Source organism: Chionomys nivalis, chromosome 2, assembly GCF_950005125.1.
Source record: "Chionomys nivalis chromosome 2, mChiNiv1.1, whole genome shotgun sequence".
NCBI classification, from domain to species: Eukaryota; Metazoa; Chordata; class Mammalia; order Rodentia; family Cricetidae; genus Chionomys; species Chionomys nivalis.
The window spans coordinates 127,773,152-127,790,550 of NC_080087.1; the positions used below are offsets into that span (position 1 = coordinate 127,773,152).

Sequence of the window (17,399 nt, forward strand, 5' to 3'; positions counted from 1 at the left end):
AAATAGTTTGGGGGGCATGGAAGGGGAGATTGCTGAAGGGGACTGCTCGGGGAGAAGGCATTTCACAGTCAGGAGGAAGCTTGGCATAGGAAAATCTCTCAGGAGTCTATGTGGAGGACCCCAGTTTAGACTCCTAGCAATAGCTCATACATAGCCTGAGCTGGCCATCTCCTGATACCTGATTGGTATCTACCCCAGTTGTCATCAGAGTTATTATTCAGCAATGGTGAAGAAAGATGGAGAGAACCACAGCCAAACATTAAGCAGAGTTTCGGAATCCTGCAGAGGGCGAGGGAGAAAAAGGAGTGTAGAAGCCAGAGGGGTCAAGAAGACTGCTAAAAACTCAGAGATGCAACTAACCTGGGTTTACAGGGGCTCACAGAGACTGAACTGAGAACCAGGAAAGCTGCTTGAGAATGACCTAAGAGCTCTGCATATATGTAGCTTGTGGGAATCCTATCGTAAGGGACGAAGGGCATCTCTGTGTCAACAGAAGTTTCTGTCCCACCTGGTCCTTCAGCTATTTAGTCCCAAATAAATAAAATGAAGTTCTCCATTAGTTAGAAACTGGTTGGCCCCATAGCTCAGGCTTTTCTTATTAACTAATTCTTACATGTTATATTAGCCCATGATTCTATGTTAGCCACACGGTTTGGTACCTTTTTTTGGCAAGGCAGTCACATCTTGCTTTCTCTCCCAGAATTCTCCTGTTCTCATTGTCTCACCTCTACTTCCTGCCTGATTGTCATACCTGTACTTCCTATTTGGTACTGGCCAAACAACATTTTATTAAAAATAGAACAAGTGACAGGATAAAAGACCATTGTCCCACATCACCTCCTCTTTTTTTTTTTTTTTTTATTTTTCCTTCCTTTAATCTTAAGTAAAAGAGACACGGGGGTTCAAAAATAAAAATTTCTTTCCCCATTCCCAAGGCTGTACCCAGCACCCCCAGTGCCACCCTTCCCCTCCCCAAGAGAAGCAAGAATGGAGGCCCAGGTTATTTGCAGCTGGAGGGGGGGCTGGGAGGCTTCTGGGCTCAGTGTTGGTCTCTTTCCAAATATAAATACATGTGTCAAAAGTGAGAAATCCTCCCTACCCATAACCCAAGCACCCTCCGTTTCTGCTGGTGTTTGGGGTAGGGGAGCCAGGCACCGACTAGCTGCGGTTTTACTGCACCCTCTGGGCGTGAGCCCCGCCGGCCTCCTGCTGCTCATTGTAGAAGAGATGGCACTCAGGGTCTCCCCGAATGGTGGGGGCTCCCTGGATCAGCTTCCCGGTATTGGGGTTCACACACCAGCACTCCCCACATTGTCCATTCAGAGACATCTTGCACTGTTTAAGGTTGTACAGGCCATGCTTGTCACAGTTGGGGATGTGCAGGGAGTAGAGGTGCTCCAGGGGGCCCCGATCATCCGGAAGGCGCATGGTGGAGATGCGTTCTAGGACCTGGTCCAGCTCCTGCTGGCAAGGGGTTCTGGCAGGAGGTGGCCGCAGCTTCTTGGGCTCTTCCAGGCTGAGGTGGTGTTTGCCGCCTTTACCCATCTGCGGGTGCTGTTCGGTAACCTTCTCCCGGAACACGGCTAGCTCCTTCATGCCTGACTTGAGGGGCTTCCGGCCAGCACTGCTTCCGCCTCCCAGCATGTTCATGGTCCCATCCACGTGATTCTCCACCAGACCTCTCTCAGGGTGGTCATCACTGTTATCTGCAACCTGCTGTGGGGTAGCACCCACGCGACTCTTTTCACAGGTACCCGCGCCGGTGACCAGCGCCTTCAGGGGCAGCTCAGAGCCAGGACTGGGGTAGCAACGCAGCGACTGCACGCAGCGCGGTGTGTACCTCCTCTTTTATTTAAAAAACAAGAACTTGAATCTTATCTCCTTTGTTTAGCTTTTCTCCTGACCATTATCAAAAACAACTTGTAGCCAACATTCTAAACAAAGGAAAATATGCATAGTCCATTTTGGGGGGAATGTGAGCATAGTTTTCAAGGCTAATTCCTGCTGATTCTGGGCAGTGATAATCTTATGGGACCTAAAGAAAATTTAGTACTATGATCAAGTCCTGGACTGGAGTATCCCGTAAATCTTGATCATCTCAGGCAGCAGTCTTGAATCTGTTCTGGATATAGAACTCAGACATCTGGGCAATCCGTTCCTACCAGATATTTCTCAGGTGGTCTTCCTTGATCAAACCCGATTTTTCTTAACTCAGAATGAATTCACAGCCTCTCATTTCCTGTGGAAACAAAAGCAAAACATCTTCTCCAAAGTAACATACCTTTTGACTTCAATTTTGAAGTCAAGGTGCTTTCAAAATACCTGTCTTGGATTAATTCAGCAGCATTCATAAACAAATATCTCTTACTAGCTGTTACTCCTTCCTCAGCATTCAAACAATTCAAAGAGAACATAATAACATAAAATGTCCAGACTCTCTGTGTATTTTTTATCTTTATGTGGCTTTATTTTAACCTCTATTTCTTTTATTTTTAGTTTTTGGCTTTTTGAGACAGGGTTTCTCTGTATATCTTTGGCCATCCTGGAATTCACTCTGTAGACCAGACTGTCTTTGAACTCACAGAGATCTCTCTGCCTTTGCCTTCCAAGTGTTGAGATTAAAGGTATGTGCCACCACATTCAACTACTCTCTTTCTTATTTTAAGGACTTTATACTTTTCCTTTGTCTTCCAAGCCTACATATATATATATATATATATATACTTATTATTATTAAAATTGTTTTATTAAAAATTTCTGCCTCCTCCCCGCCTCCCTTTTCCCTTCCCCTCCCCCTATTCCCACACCCCACTCACTTCCCTCTCCCTCTCCAGTCCAAAGAGCAGTCAGGGTTCCCTGCCCTGTGGACAGTCCAAGGTCCTCCCCTTCCATCCAGGTCTAGGAAGGTGAACATCCAAACAGGCTAGGCTCTCACAAAGCCAGTACATCCAGTAGGATCAAAACTCAGTGCCATTGTCCTTGGCTTCTCAGCAGCCCTCATTGTCCATATATTCAGAGAGTCTGGTTTTATCCCATGCATTTTCTGTCCCAGTCTAGCTGCCCTTGGTGAGCTCCCAATAGATCTGCCTCACTGTTTCAGTGGGTGGGTGCCCCCCTCATGGTCCTGACTTCCTTGCTCATGTTCTCCTTCCTTCTGTTCCTCATTTGGACCTTGGAAGCTCAGTCCATTGCTCCAATGTGGGTCTCTGTCTCTATCTCCATCCATCACCAGATGAAGGTTCTATAGTGATATGCAAGATATTCATTAGTATGGCTATAGGATTTGGCCATTTCAGGCTCTCTCTCCTCAGCTGCTCAAGGACCTAGTTGGGTACATCTCTCTGAACCCCTGGGAACCCCTCTAGAGTCAAGGCTCTTGCCAACCCTAAAATGGCTCCTTTAATTAAAATATATACTTCCCTGCTCCCATATCGATCCTTCCATTATCCCAACCATCCTATTCCCCCAAGCTCTCCCCATCCCCCCCTTCTCACTTGTCTCTACCCATCTCCCCTTTAAACCCACAATAAGTTCTCTTTGCCTTTGAATCTCTTTTTACTGTATCGCTCTCTCTTTTTCTAACTACATGAGTCTCTAATTTGCTAAGCAACATGGCTAGGATTAAAGCTGTGGTTTTGACAGCTGGATCGAGTCCATTCCTTAGTTTTCTGAGATTCCAGCCTTATGGAGGAGGACCAGTCTGAGCCACATTTATTGTCACAACTCTATGGCATTTCAAGGTCCATGCTGCCACCAAGAAGCATGCTGTAGGCTATTCATAAGCAACATTCAAGTGTTTTGTGGCAGAGCCTCTCAAAAGAGCTGCAAGGTTTTGCAGCTAAAGCTGAATTAGGAAGCCTCTCTTAAATGAGAGCACTTGCCTCTAGCAAACAGAGCAAACCCAAGAAATTGCTACTACCAAGAAGCCATGCTTAATGCTGTTATTTTGTGTCTAGAAATACTTCCTAAGCTCCATTAGGCTTTCTGTGAATGCACTTGTTCACATGGGTGGCATTCTGTTGAACTAAAGTGTCTGTCCCACCTGGTCCTATAGCCATTTGGTGCCAAATAAACTCAGTGAGATATACATTAGTTGGAAACTGGTTGGTCCTGTAGCTCAGGTTTTTCTTGTTAACTAATTCTTACATCTTACATTAGCCCATTATTCTTGTCTATGTTAGTCACGTGACTTGGTACGTTTTTGGTGAGACAGTCACATCTTGCTTCATCTGCCTCTGGGTCACAGCTGCATACTGAGCTTTCCTCTCCCAGAATTCTCCTGTTCTCATTACCCTGCCTCTATTTCCCGCCTGGTTGTCATACCTGTACTTTTTGTTTGGCTACTGGCCAATCAGCATTTTATTAAAAATAATACAAGTGACAGGATAAAAGAACATTGTACCACAGAATCTCTGACTTTTTACTGGCTTTTGGTATCCCACTTATCATTCTGGGTCCATGAGGAGGTGCTCAGTTTTACTGCAACACAATATGCCAGGTTATGTTGATACTCACAGGAGGCCTGCTTTTTCCTGGATGGAGATGAATAGAAGGGAACTGAGAGGTGGGAGGTAGGGGATGAGAGAAAGGAACTGGGAGGGAATGATGGGTAGGAGGCTGTGGCTGGTATTTCAAATAAATAGATAAATAAATGAAATGAACAAAAAGAGAAGAAAATGACCCTTTGATACAGATTCAACAAACTCTATAGCTATGCAAAGCTTCAACCCAAAACAAAGGTTTTACTTCTTTCCTTTTAGTGAGTGGAATCCATATTTCTGGGAGTACTAGGTCAACCTTACTTCAGACTTCTCTATTCATTATGCAACAGTATTTCTGGTGTTCCTTCATACTAGCACTTAAATCATTTCACTTCTCCCTAACCCACTGTGTCTGTCTTCATCCATGTCCCTAGTTATTTGCGGAGCTCTTGCTAGAGCCCCTCATCTTCTTCTTTCTATTCATTCTGTTTCCCACTGCAGTCTATGTCCTGAACCATTTACCATTTAATTCCCTGTTTAAAAGCCTTCAACTATTTCTTTTTTTCTGAAAGAAATAACAGATTCCTTAGTATTGTGTAAAGAATTTACAGCATGCCAAAAATTACTACCCACATTGAAATATAAAATCAAAACCTGCTAAAGATTTTGATTGATGTTATATGCCACATGTTATTTTATGTTGATATTATATGCTAAAATGTTAATTTTTATTATCTATACCTGTGTAAGGTTAGAGTGACATTTTTGCAGGAAAGAAATCATTGCAATTGTTGTAAAGGATTGATTTGCTATTCTGTAGGCAGGACTCGTTGGCCCCTCTATTAGTAGCCATAGTTTACCTTGGATATGAAGAGTTGGCCAAACAGACCAGCCAAACTACAGGCACTCAGCCAGCTTTGCAGAATTAAAAAGCCTGGAGGGCTCCTTAGGAACACATCGCACTGTTCTGAAAGGACTTGTGGTGCTCTTTTCTCCAAAGTTTCTCAGAATTGTACTTCAAAGACAATACGTACCGTAACCAATTCTGAAGTTAATGTTCAAGTACTTCCCAAATAATTCCTTCTCTGTTCTCAGCACTTATAAAGAGTTTCTCATGTGTTTGTGTGTGTGTGTTGTTTGAATGTCTTGATATTTTTTAAATGTAATATAAATAACTAATTATATCAACTATAACTAAAGTAAATAATTATATTTCTAGTTATACCATCAATAATAAGCATTTGGTAAGAAAGATGCATTAACATACTTGAAAGTATAAAATAAAGGAGACTAACTATCTGGGTTTACAAAATTTGCTTCACTTTATTCACAGGGCAGTGGAAATGCTAGGTTCATCATTTCATCCAGTCAGTTATAGTTACTAAGCAGCTACTGCCTGTTACATTGTTTCAGTAGGTGGAATTGAAGGATAAAATATCAATTCCCTCCTTTGCAGTGTATCCGGTAGATTTTAGAATGGGGTACAGCGTTGGTGCAGCCAAGCGGGTTTACTCTGTGTGACTGTGTGCGGAGTACCCACAGGGAAACATGGCCATGACATGACAATTTAAAGCACAACAGAGCTTTTCCATGGAGGAAAGGGAAAGCCAAACATGGGCATAGCAGATTTCAGGGAAACAAGAGGCTGAGGCGAAGTCATCTGAGTGTTCAAAGGCATAATTTGGAAGTAAACCTATAAGAAAAGTCAAGAATTTTGAGTAAATTTGGACTTCAGAATTTACTATGTGGTCATAAGTAATACACTGTTTGTTCAACACACATGAATCTTGGGTCCACTCTCTTTCATCCCAAGAACTAGGTGTGGTGGTACAGGCATGCAATTATCACTCTTAGGAGGTAAGTGCACAGGCATCCAAGGCCAGACAAAGACATATGAGATACTTCCAGACCAAACAAAACAAATACTAAAAAAGAAAGAAAGAAATCGAATGGGAGAAACATTAATGCATGTTGAATATGTTGTTTAGGCAACTTTTAATTTGAAATAATAAAATATGAGTACATTGTTCCCTCTGGTATCCTTCTTTGTGTGCGATTATTGCTTTGAGACAAGAGTAGGGGCCAGGATGTGAACATCAAGGCAGGCACTCTTGGTTCATGCCAGCTTATTTCTGAATATTGTAACTTTCTTTGCATAAAGTGGTTTCAAAGGTAAATATCCCTGAACTTTTATTTAAGCTAACATTTTACAAAATAAGAAGTTTTAAAAAAAAATCAGAAAGTCTTGAATTAAATAGAATTAACACATACTAGTGGAGGAAGATAACAGTCCTGATAGGATGTTTCCTGGCTATTCTTCAGCTACATTACAAGGTGAAATGGCACCGATAATGTATTCTAGTCTGACAAGAAAGCAGCAAGAAATTCTAATGATTAAAAACACTGATGAAATATAGATTCCCATATGCTGGTTTTAATTGTGAGCTTTAACTTCACCATATAATGCATTTTGAGAAAGGAGATAGAAAAGCACATGGTCCTTAAAATTTGCTTAATGTCTGCACACAAAGCATTTATAAACTATTGATAAATAAATGCATGTTTATGGAAATGTTTAAAGTTATACAACACTAGACACAAGCATTTTATACATTGTTATATATAATGGAGCATATTTGAAAGTTTATTTTGAGATTGCTTGGTATTTTCACAAAACGACAAAGTGATAAAACAGGCAAATATAACAACAAAAGCACACATTAGAGAAGCATGCCCCAAAATATTTTCCCTGTCCAGATATGGGTGGGTTTTAAGTAGGTGGACATTGCCTAGTGAATCAAGAGATTCATCGCCTAGTGAATTACTCAAAGGAAATCATACATGCTTGCTAAATAAAGACAAGTTGACAAATAAACATAAAATTTGAATAAATGTATCCATTAGTAGAGATACCCTTATTTTATGCTAACCTTGTTATTAACGAAGGAAAGAATTGAATAAATTCTGAAAAGTAAATCACTATCTAAATTCCATCAATAACACAAATTCTATACTAGGGAGGATTATATTGAGTATTACCTAAAGTTTTATACATGCACATGTGCATACACATACACTCTAAAACACACACATATCCTATTTCTCTATTGGCTTTTCTTCACCGTTTTTATTCTTACTGTTCTCAGCCAATATAAAACTCATCTATTTTTCCACAGAACTTACTACACTGCCTTTCTCGCTTTCTTAGGTGTTAATAGTTTTTCACATCTATGCATATGTGTGTATTCCCATGTGTGTGCTTGTATATGTGGGGGAGTGCACATGTATAGGGTGTGTAGAGACCTGAAGTTGATGTCCAGAGTCCAACCTCTTTCCCTTTTCTCCTCTACCTCATTCTTTGTGATGTAGAGTCTCATTCAAGCCAAATTCCTTTTCTTTGGATTCTGTAGAATTTTAACCTTTAATAGTAGATTCTTCTCACCAGCCCTAAGGTAAAGTCTCAATCAAACTAAAAGCTTTCCCCAGTCAGTTTCTCCACAGATCCTCCATGTTCAACTGAAGCTAAAATTTCCAGGCTAGCCATTACCCCTGTATGAACCTGGGATCTAGCGACCCAAATTCTAGTTCTCTTCCTGGGTTGCTGAACCACTTCTATAGCACAATGTTCATATCTGAGATTAGTTGATAAACAATCAATCCCTTGAGTGCCAAGGTTAAGAGTAGATAAGTACAGTATTACAAGGATGCTAAGATTACACGTCACCTATATTCAATTCTTGTATTTTAAATCGGAAGACCTGCTTGTTTACTCATATATGGACTCGACAACATGTGTGACCCCAGAAAAAGAAATGATACTTTAACTCCTGGAACTGGAGACTATTCAGCTTTACTCAAGAGAACTAGAAATGAAATTCATACCCCATTTTTTCCTGTCAATAATATTAATCTTCCACACAATATGAAGTTTTCAACAGTGCAACGAATTTACCACCAGAGGAAGAGGAAGGCAGAGATGATAGTTTAGTCTATGATAAGTGCCTGAATGTTTACAAACATTGATGTTTGTTGTCCGTGTCAGGTGTAGACAATTTCACTAGTAAAATAATGGAAAAGAAAAAGAATATTAAAAACTGCTTGGTCTTTGCTATCTAAAGCTCAGGGATATTTTATCATTTCAAACAATTAATTTCAAGAATATCACTCGTAACTTAGCATAATTTGATTTATCTACCTTCCTGTATTTATCATTGACATTAAAAGAACAGTTACTTAATTTTATTACTATTGACAAACACAAGCATTTAAATAAGAAGTTCATTTGCAATTGTTAAGGAAATGCAGAATTTACTATTCCATCTTCGTTATGGAGTGCTGTCATCCACTCCATCTCTGTCACAAAAATCCAGAAGGAGAACAATAATTCATGGCTAGCAACACCGTGGAGTAGCTGTTCTCAAGCTGTTCCAATTTAAATATTTGTCATTTGAGTAAATGAGTTGATTAAGTAGCAAGATTTGTGATTTTCTCACTGTTGTGCTCATCTGCGAAGCAAACCCTTCTTTTACATGTAGTATTTAAGAAAAAAAGCAAAAGAGATGAACCTATTGTCTTTTGTAGGCCTGGAAAGGTAAATACAGGTGATAATGCAAATGATTTTGATTACATGTTATGATTTAAGAAGAACTCATTTATCAGTGCTTATCATTTAAGGAAAATGAATTCAACTAGTTGTGCTATCATCTGGACAATGATTTCTTTGGTAGTTTCATACATGAATACAATATATTACAATAATGTCTAGAGCTTCTGTGTCTTCCAATCTCCTTTATAACTTCTTGAGTTAAATAATTGCTGTGGGATACAAATGGTTATAGGCACCAACTACTAGTGTATGGACAACATATGAGCTACACACACACACACACTATACTTTTATATGATTTCTAGGCATTCAAATTCAGTTTCACACCCTTATGAAACAAGTACCTTACCTAATGAACCATTTTGCCAGTCAAGGATTTCTCAAGACAACTTCTAATTAAAGGTTTCCTTTTTGGTTCCTTGGCAGTACTATGGATTTAAGGGAGTGCATCATGCATGCTAGGCAAGTGCTCGCCCCTTGAGATTCACCCCAACCTTCTATTAAATCTTTCTGTGTTCACAAAAGTAAAACGTGAACCCTTCTCTCTCCCCAAGTGTTTGAATTTCACGCATGTTTAGGAGAAAAATGGTTGTTCAGAAATTTCTAAATATTAGAGTTCACCTTTAAAATTTAGCTTTGACAATTAAGACCCTTTCATATCTACTAATTTCCAAATAATATTGTTATTAAACATTCTATCAAGACATTTTCATAGCTAGTGTCCTGCAAGTTTTGTAGATCCGTGTTCATTTTTTAAAACATCAAATTTTATTTTACTTTTGAGACTTTTTAATTAGGAATATTAAAAAATATATATTGAAATAAATTATAAGTCAAAATGATTGGATATACATAACTAGGAAATAAATAAATGAAGGCTGTTAATTGATGATGAATTCATGTTTGGCTGATACCTGAATCATGTCATAATCCAAAAAATATACAATATCATGGTGATACACAGATTTGATGAATTTTCTTAGTAAATTACAGAATATTTGATTACTTTTCCAATGATAGAAGTTGAGTTGAAGAAAAACCATACTACTCAAAGAGAAATAGGTGGCTAAAACTTCTTTGTAATTAAACGATTTAGATGGTCCTGACACAAATGAGGAGGTGGCTCTGCTATGCGGGTTAATGACACCATGATGCTCACCAATTCTGGATGTTAACACACTTTACAGTCACCAGGGCAGCTGTTCAGGAATACAGCCTTTGGGGCTAACCAACACTGTAATACAGGTCAACACTACAATCTCAGTGCCATGCCAAAATATTCTTGTCAATTTGGCATCTCAAACAGTTATTTCCAACCAAAAACAGGCATTTAACAGCCTGCATTCCTGGACTTCTTTATCGCTTGGTCTTATTAAGGGACTTTGCTATTTGTCTGAAAACCAGGGAAAGTACAGGAAAAGGGCAAATAGGACAAGTGGCACAAAACACTCAACTAGAATTTTATTGCCTTGCATTCATTTGTCTGTAGGACAGACTAGGGCATCTTCATGAAGTGCTTCTGAATTATAGTGATAGAGGAAACTATATACTCTAGTGTCTGGGTGCTATGGAGACTAAATGTGATAATTTTAAGTAGCAATTACATTTTGAACTTCAAAATATTTTTTAAAACTGCGTTAAAAATATCATACTAGCTAGGAGGCATGTAGATAGAATTTTTTGTTTCTGTTTTCAAAAGAAGATGAAAAAAAAAAACAATCACTCATCTCCTGCATATACACAGGTAAAATGTACTCCTATGTTTCCACTGAAGATAATAATTTCTATAAATTATATAAATGTTATAGCTGCCATTTCTTTGTTTTTCAAAAGAAAATGCCAAAAAGAGCAAGTTGGGGGGCAATGTAGTGTAGGGAACCACAACATTTGGACAGATCTAAACAATTCATCATTTATTTTCTAATCAAATTTTGAGTACAATTCATGACTCTGTTTTAGGAAATATTTTAGGAATTATCATTTCTACAATGTAATGACAATATAAAATTAATATTGGGGAAAAGGTTAAGCTTTCAGCTTCTACACACACTCTGCTGACAAAATACTCATAGTTTTATTTGTGGACACTTTTGTTTACGTCAGGATAATTTTCAAATTCTTGTAGTTCTCTGCATGAAACTGTACTCAAGAGCCTGTTACTATGACTTAAGGATTATCCTTAATATAGTAACAATGTACAATTTCAAATACTGAAATAGCATTTAAGAAGTTAATTCTTTTGTTAAGTGTTACAGATGCAGGTATGTGTGTATTTGTGGCTAGATGTGTGTGTGTGTGTGTGTGTGTAAGTGCACATGTACATAGGCAGCTAAGAATTTAAAAAATATACCTAAGATCATCTGTGATGTGACAATATGCCATACATTTAAGTTCATTCAGTTTGCACTCTTTACATTTCTTAGAACTTTTTTCAAATACATTTTCAAGATCTACTCTTAAAAAAAAAAAAGAAAATCAGAAGCCTCATTTTCATATTCTCAGGACTAATATGCATATACAAACAAGATTTCTTTTTTCCTTAATCCCTTTTCAAACCCAAAATGACTTATCTATTTTTTTCCAATTGGATCCTATCACAAAATGTATTAAGTATAACAATGGATATCAAACCATGCTGAAGACAAACTTTGACATATGGTCTTGCTATGTATCCTATAATAGCATAGAACTTGAAATTGTCCTGCATAAGCTTTCTGAGTACTGTGCTACAGGAATGTACAATAATAACCTGTTGCTAATATACACGTATCTTTAGTCTCTATTATTGTTTTGTTCCCGGAACATAAAAGTCACAGACACATAATTATATTCCAGACGTGTACATAAAGGTCTAATTTCTGTTTTAGTCTACTACTTTCTATGCTGCCATTGACTTGCTGGCAACAAATTACTGTATATTTTTGCATGTCTTATTTTTATAATGATATCTATCAAGAGATTAATATATGACTACATTTTGGCGGTGGAGCTCAGGATGATTCGCTCATTTGAAAAAGCTGCTGTTCATCTTGATTCATCTCAAGCTTCGTGATAAGAAGAGACCTTCTCTGACATCCAGCACCTTAGGAAAAAATAGAAACATGAAATGAATGCTATGTTTTTAGCTATGAAAATATATATAAAATGTTTCAAATCTATGAATGAATAAAGAATGAAACCAATTAAAATTGTTGGGAATCTCCATGGAAGCAATCTGTGATTAAACACAGAGATTTATCCTAGAGCAATTAAGTAAATGTGGCCTCAGATATCTTTGCTCATTCCCAAGAGAAGGTATGCTGAAATGCTGGGTGAGTGTTAAACTTCATTAGAGATTTATCTGTTTTAATTGATTCAGTATGATTATAACACTCTGATGGAATGACTGATATAAAGGACATATTAATCTTGTAAGTAAACTTTCCATGAACTAACTTTAATTTCAAGGAGAGGAGAAAACATGGCTCATCTGATTGTTCTGTGCAGATGAGAATGAAATGGTAAAAGTGAACAAAAATCCTGTATTTCATCATTTACTCAAGAATATTTTCTCATATCAGGTGAATCACTAAAACATATTCATAGGTCTCCACATTAGGTACAGAAAAGATTTTCAGTATCAAATTTAAAATATTACTAATAAAGAATAACTCACTATGTGGAGGAAGGCAAGTCTTGTTAATTCTTTTATTATTGACCAATCTGTTCATTGTATAAAGGACATTGTATATACATTTTATATGTATAAAAATGCATTCTGCTAATTTCACCCCATGCTCTCTCTTGTCCCCCTTCTACCCTTAAATTTTGCCTTTCTTCCTAAAATTAATTTTCCCACATTCATGTCTGTTTGTTTAGTTTCATGACCCACTAAGTTTTTATGTGACAGTGAATTGGGAAGCATCCACTGGTGTCTGGTGGACTCACCATTGAGTACACACTGAAGACAATGATCATGAGTCATCAAGAATTCATCAGAAGTCAATAACCTCATAAGAAGCGGAAGGACCCCATGAGCCTGTTTAGAATCCAGTCTTAGACAGGCCCAGTTCAGGCAACTACAGTGACTATGTGATCATCTTTGAAATGGCTGCATTACATCCTGGAAATAGCATTGGCAACCTTTCTCACCCTGTTCTGGTTCTTTCATTCTTTCCACTCCCTCTTTTTCTGGTGTTCCCCAAACCTTAGAGAGAGAGGTATAATTTTGGGCTGGGAATGACTTAATTCACAGAGTCTCTGCATTTTTCACCTTTTATTGTTTGTGCTAGGTATGCCTAGGGCTTTGTTGGAGAACATTTTTGGTAGACTATTATGACCAAAAATATAGCACTTTAGAATTCATGCATCCTAAATATTGTTTTTCTGTTATTTTTATGGCATGAATATCAATACTAAATGCATCAATATTTATTAATAAAATAATTTTTCTTATGCATTTGGTTGTTTAAAACATAGTTTAAATTGTGTACAAGACACATAGGGACAGAAAATAATGAACTTACATTTCAAAAAGCTTTCTAATTATGGTAAACATTGTAATAATACAATCGTCACTGAAAAACTAACCAACTCTTCACAGAATATGGTTAGAAACAATATTTACTAAGAAAATAAAGCTTTCCTTCTTTGAATTGGCATTCAAGATTTTTTTAGATAACTTCTTCTTACACTCTAAAAGTAATGCACTAAAATATATATCAAGTATTTAAGAATGGAATATAAATTTCTTAATCTCAAGTTTACAAACATTAAAAAGATATGTGTGAAATGGAAATTGCTGTTCATGATCTCATAAGTATACATATTAACGATTGTGACTGTATATTTATGGGTCACATGATGAAAATATTTTAGGGGAAAAATATACATTGCTGTATTTGCTTTCATAATGGAAATGTGAGTGTGGCATGAAAACTGGGAGGCTTCATGAAGATGCATTTTTTTCCCTTCTGGAAACAGGAGTCTGAAAAGGGTGAGGTGAACATTGCCAAACATTATACAGTTAGGTGGCACAATTTGGAACAACCTAAGTGTTCAGAGGAATTTTTTCAAGCTTGTGTCCTGATATTCGTTATTCTTCAATTTATCTCTCTCTTTTACCTTTTTAGTGAATATCATGGAATCACTGTGAAATAGGAAAAGAATCCCCTTAGCATTCAGTTCATATCATTCATCTTCAACCATACACAGAGATATCTACCATTTTTGATTTTATAATCACAGTGAAGTATAGACTATGCTAACAAAGATGCTATTAACTGTGAAAGAAATTATACATAGCTAGCTATAAAGTGAGTGTAACCATTTTTATGTAGGATAAAGCATAAATTATACACAGTGGTATCAGGATCTGGTTATTGAAAAAAATTTGTAACAAAAAAATATTGGCTGAAATGAAATGGGTTCTATCTCTAACATGCTCTGTGGTCTCTTCTGGGTACTTGCAGCTAGATGTCTGTCCCTGGTTCACAGCATCCTTACAGCTGTTTCTGTGTTTGTCAGTCATTTTCTTCCTAAGGAGGATATAAATCTTTGATGTCTGTTTTCTTTCTAAGTTCAGTATGAATAGATGTGAACGTTACATGTCTCTGTTTAGGTATAAGAGTTTTGCATCCTGTATGTTTTCTACATGAATTCTACATTTGTACTCTACATTTTATTGTAGCACAATTCAGAAATAAGTTTCAAATGGAAGCCTCAAGACCCAGAAAATATACTTTATGAACATGGGTTTAGATTAAGCTTGAATGGACTCCCTTACTGATTAGAAGTAGCAATGCTATAAGCCACCTTGTGGTTGCTGGGAAGAGACATACATTGATCCCCTGGGAAAGGAGAAAATGGCTCTTAAAAATAGTTTGAGAATTTTATAATATGTAAATCAAACCCTATTTCTTATAATTCTATAAATTTCAAAGCATAGCCAATATAATTTCAATATAATCATGCATCTGTGTGATAATTTTAATAAAATTGGTTAGATGTTTTCTTTGACTTTATCTTGTTTTAGATAATGAACATCATTAAAGAAAAGAGTGTATCCATATTTTAAATTACTAATATTAATAAACCTAAATATTAATGAAATAAGGATTAAAAGCCTTATATGTAGTATATGACAATTACCTGCAGATGTTAATCTAATGAACAAATTACAAAATATAATGAGTTCCAATTTCAATACATTATTTATAAAACTATATCCTAGATTATGATAATTTAGGTTTCTCTTCGTATAAATGTTAGGCAACCTGCATGATACATTATCATCATCAAAATATATTACATGCATACCCTTGGTTGGTATTTATTAGTAAAGTCTACCTTTGGTACTGTCTGGTGATTGTATTCTTATTATTTTCTCATCAAGATAATTTTTACATGTTTGGACCAGTAACTGATAAACCTCCAAGATTTTGTCGTGTCTTTGCTAATCCTCTGTTTTACCAATCATAATCAATCATGTTCATTAAAAAGCCAGCCTACCATGGTTTCCATGAGAAAAAAACAAACACTTTCTTCTTTAAGTATTTTATTTCTTAAATGTTTCATTATAGCTACAAAGAGAAAATTGATGTAGATTTGATCTTAGACTTCTTAACAACTAGAAATTAGAAAAGTAAAATTGCTGCATATGCCTAATGTCTGTGATACTCTGATATGGTAGCCTTAACAGAGTGAGAAATTGCCTTTAATATATTAGTTCATCACATCATGTTGCAACTCTCATAGAAAAAAATAGAAAAAAACACTTCAAAAGCATTATTGTATTTTATATGCAAGTTTTCAAGAATTTGCATCATTCATGTATTATGTGTAAAAGTGAGAATTAGTTACAATAAATATATTAACTCAGATTTAAAATATACTTGATGGGTCAGTCTGTTTTAATTATTATCATTTCTTATATTCAAATTTACTTTTAATTTTCTGAACAAATGAATTCACTCTTAGGCCCTGTTAGCATGACCTTCCAAGTCCATGATTGCTTCATCATTCTGGCCTGGTTCAGGCTTATTGTGTACACTTCTTGCCTCAGATCCCCAAATAGGAAATTTCCATAAATCCAGCTTTATTTCAGTTTGTTAAGCTCACAGTCTGGATGCTGCATCCTGGGGAAATAATCAGTTTTCAGGGCTTGGGCAATCTCTCTTTTCTCTACGGGAACCCCCTGCACCAGAGTTTGTTTGGCAGCTTCCTACTTATTTCCTCTGTCCCACGCTGAGCTGCTCATGTCCCATCATGGCTTTCGTCACCTTCCAGGATTCAGAAACTTTAAGTTCTGTCATCGCCTCCACACAACATAACTTCATTGTTTTTCCTGTCATCAACACATCTTCATAATGACTGTGACCTACTAAGAGTCTTGGTGATTTTTCATTCCTGTTCATCTTCCTAAAGAGTAGATTCTAATACACTCAAAGTACAGGCTCATTCATTTGCAAAGTGAAACAGAAAAAGACCAAAACGTAATTTTTAAAAGGGAGGAACCAATGTTTCTTGTACCCTATGAGTAACTTGCATATTATCTTAGAAGAGAATAAAATTATTACATCAGCATAGATTTCCAGTACAGGAAAAAAAAAACCTCAGGGAAATTATCACTGTAAGTTTTTATTTCTTTAACTTTTTTTGATGAACAAAACACACACACATGTGTGCACACACGTTTCAGTAAGAAATTATGTCAAAAGAAAACTGCAAATGCTACCTCAGACGTTACAGAATGTAGTATAACATTATAATCAGGTAGTTATTTATACATGAATCCATGTATAAATTTATACATACATAAACATGTTTAAAGAAAAAAGGACACAAAATTAAGAAAGTGTCATACCTCTTTTGCAGCTGAATAATTTTTTCTTACTTCTAAGCTTTCATACATGACATTTAAATGATGAAATAACTATTGTGAGAATGCGTCTTCTCTATTGCTTTTGTTGGTCATTTTCTTTATTAATTTTCAATAATCACTTTCCAATAAAAATATTCCTCACACAGTAAGTACATAATAGAACTTTTTGGAAATAAGTAACTGAATGGAAGAGTGGATCTGAAAGAAGAGGTGAAAATGTATTCTAAAGAGAGCAAAGATAAGTGTGTAATGACCTATGATGTGACAATTGCATGTGAGGGAGCAAAGACAAGGGTGTAACAACCTATGATGTGCCAATTGCATTTACATACTGTTCTCTGAATTAAATAAAATAAACCCTTAAGCTTTTTTAATTGAAGAAGCTCAGGTCAGGCCAATACTATGACACTGTCACGCAACTAATAGGTAACTCTTTAAGCAATTACCGTTC

The 17,399-nt window shown here is 36.6% G+C and overlaps 2 protein-coding genes across 2 annotated transcripts in view; one reads left to right on the forward strand and one right to left on the reverse strand.

The window, feature by feature from the left end:
• The window catches only part of Erbb4 (erb-b2 receptor tyrosine kinase 4), a 1,078,513-nt gene that overhangs the window by 511,322 nt on the left and 549,792 nt on the right, over positions 1-17,399 (forward strand). The window lies entirely within an intron of this gene.
• On the reverse strand, positions 878-16,379 carry LOC130862717 (insulin-like growth factor-binding protein 2). The gene is made up of 2 exons (XM_057752475.1): positions 16,311-16,379; positions 878-1,845 (listed from the first exon to the last, which is right to left on the reverse strand). Exons 1-2 carry the CDS (start codon positions 16,377-16,379, stop codon positions 1,171-1,173), a joined length of 744 nt encoding a protein of 247 aa, XP_057608458.1. The 3' UTR covers positions 878-1,170.

Coding starts and splice junctions, on each gene's coding strand:
- LOC130862717 (XM_057752475.1), bottom strand. CDS start 16,379: ATGACAGAACTTAAAGTTTCTGAATCCTGGAAGGTGACGAAAGCCATG. Junction 1,846..16,310: donor TGGGACATGAGCAGCTCAGC/GTGGGACAGAGG, acceptor TTTAAATAAAAG/AGGAGGTACACACCGCGCTG.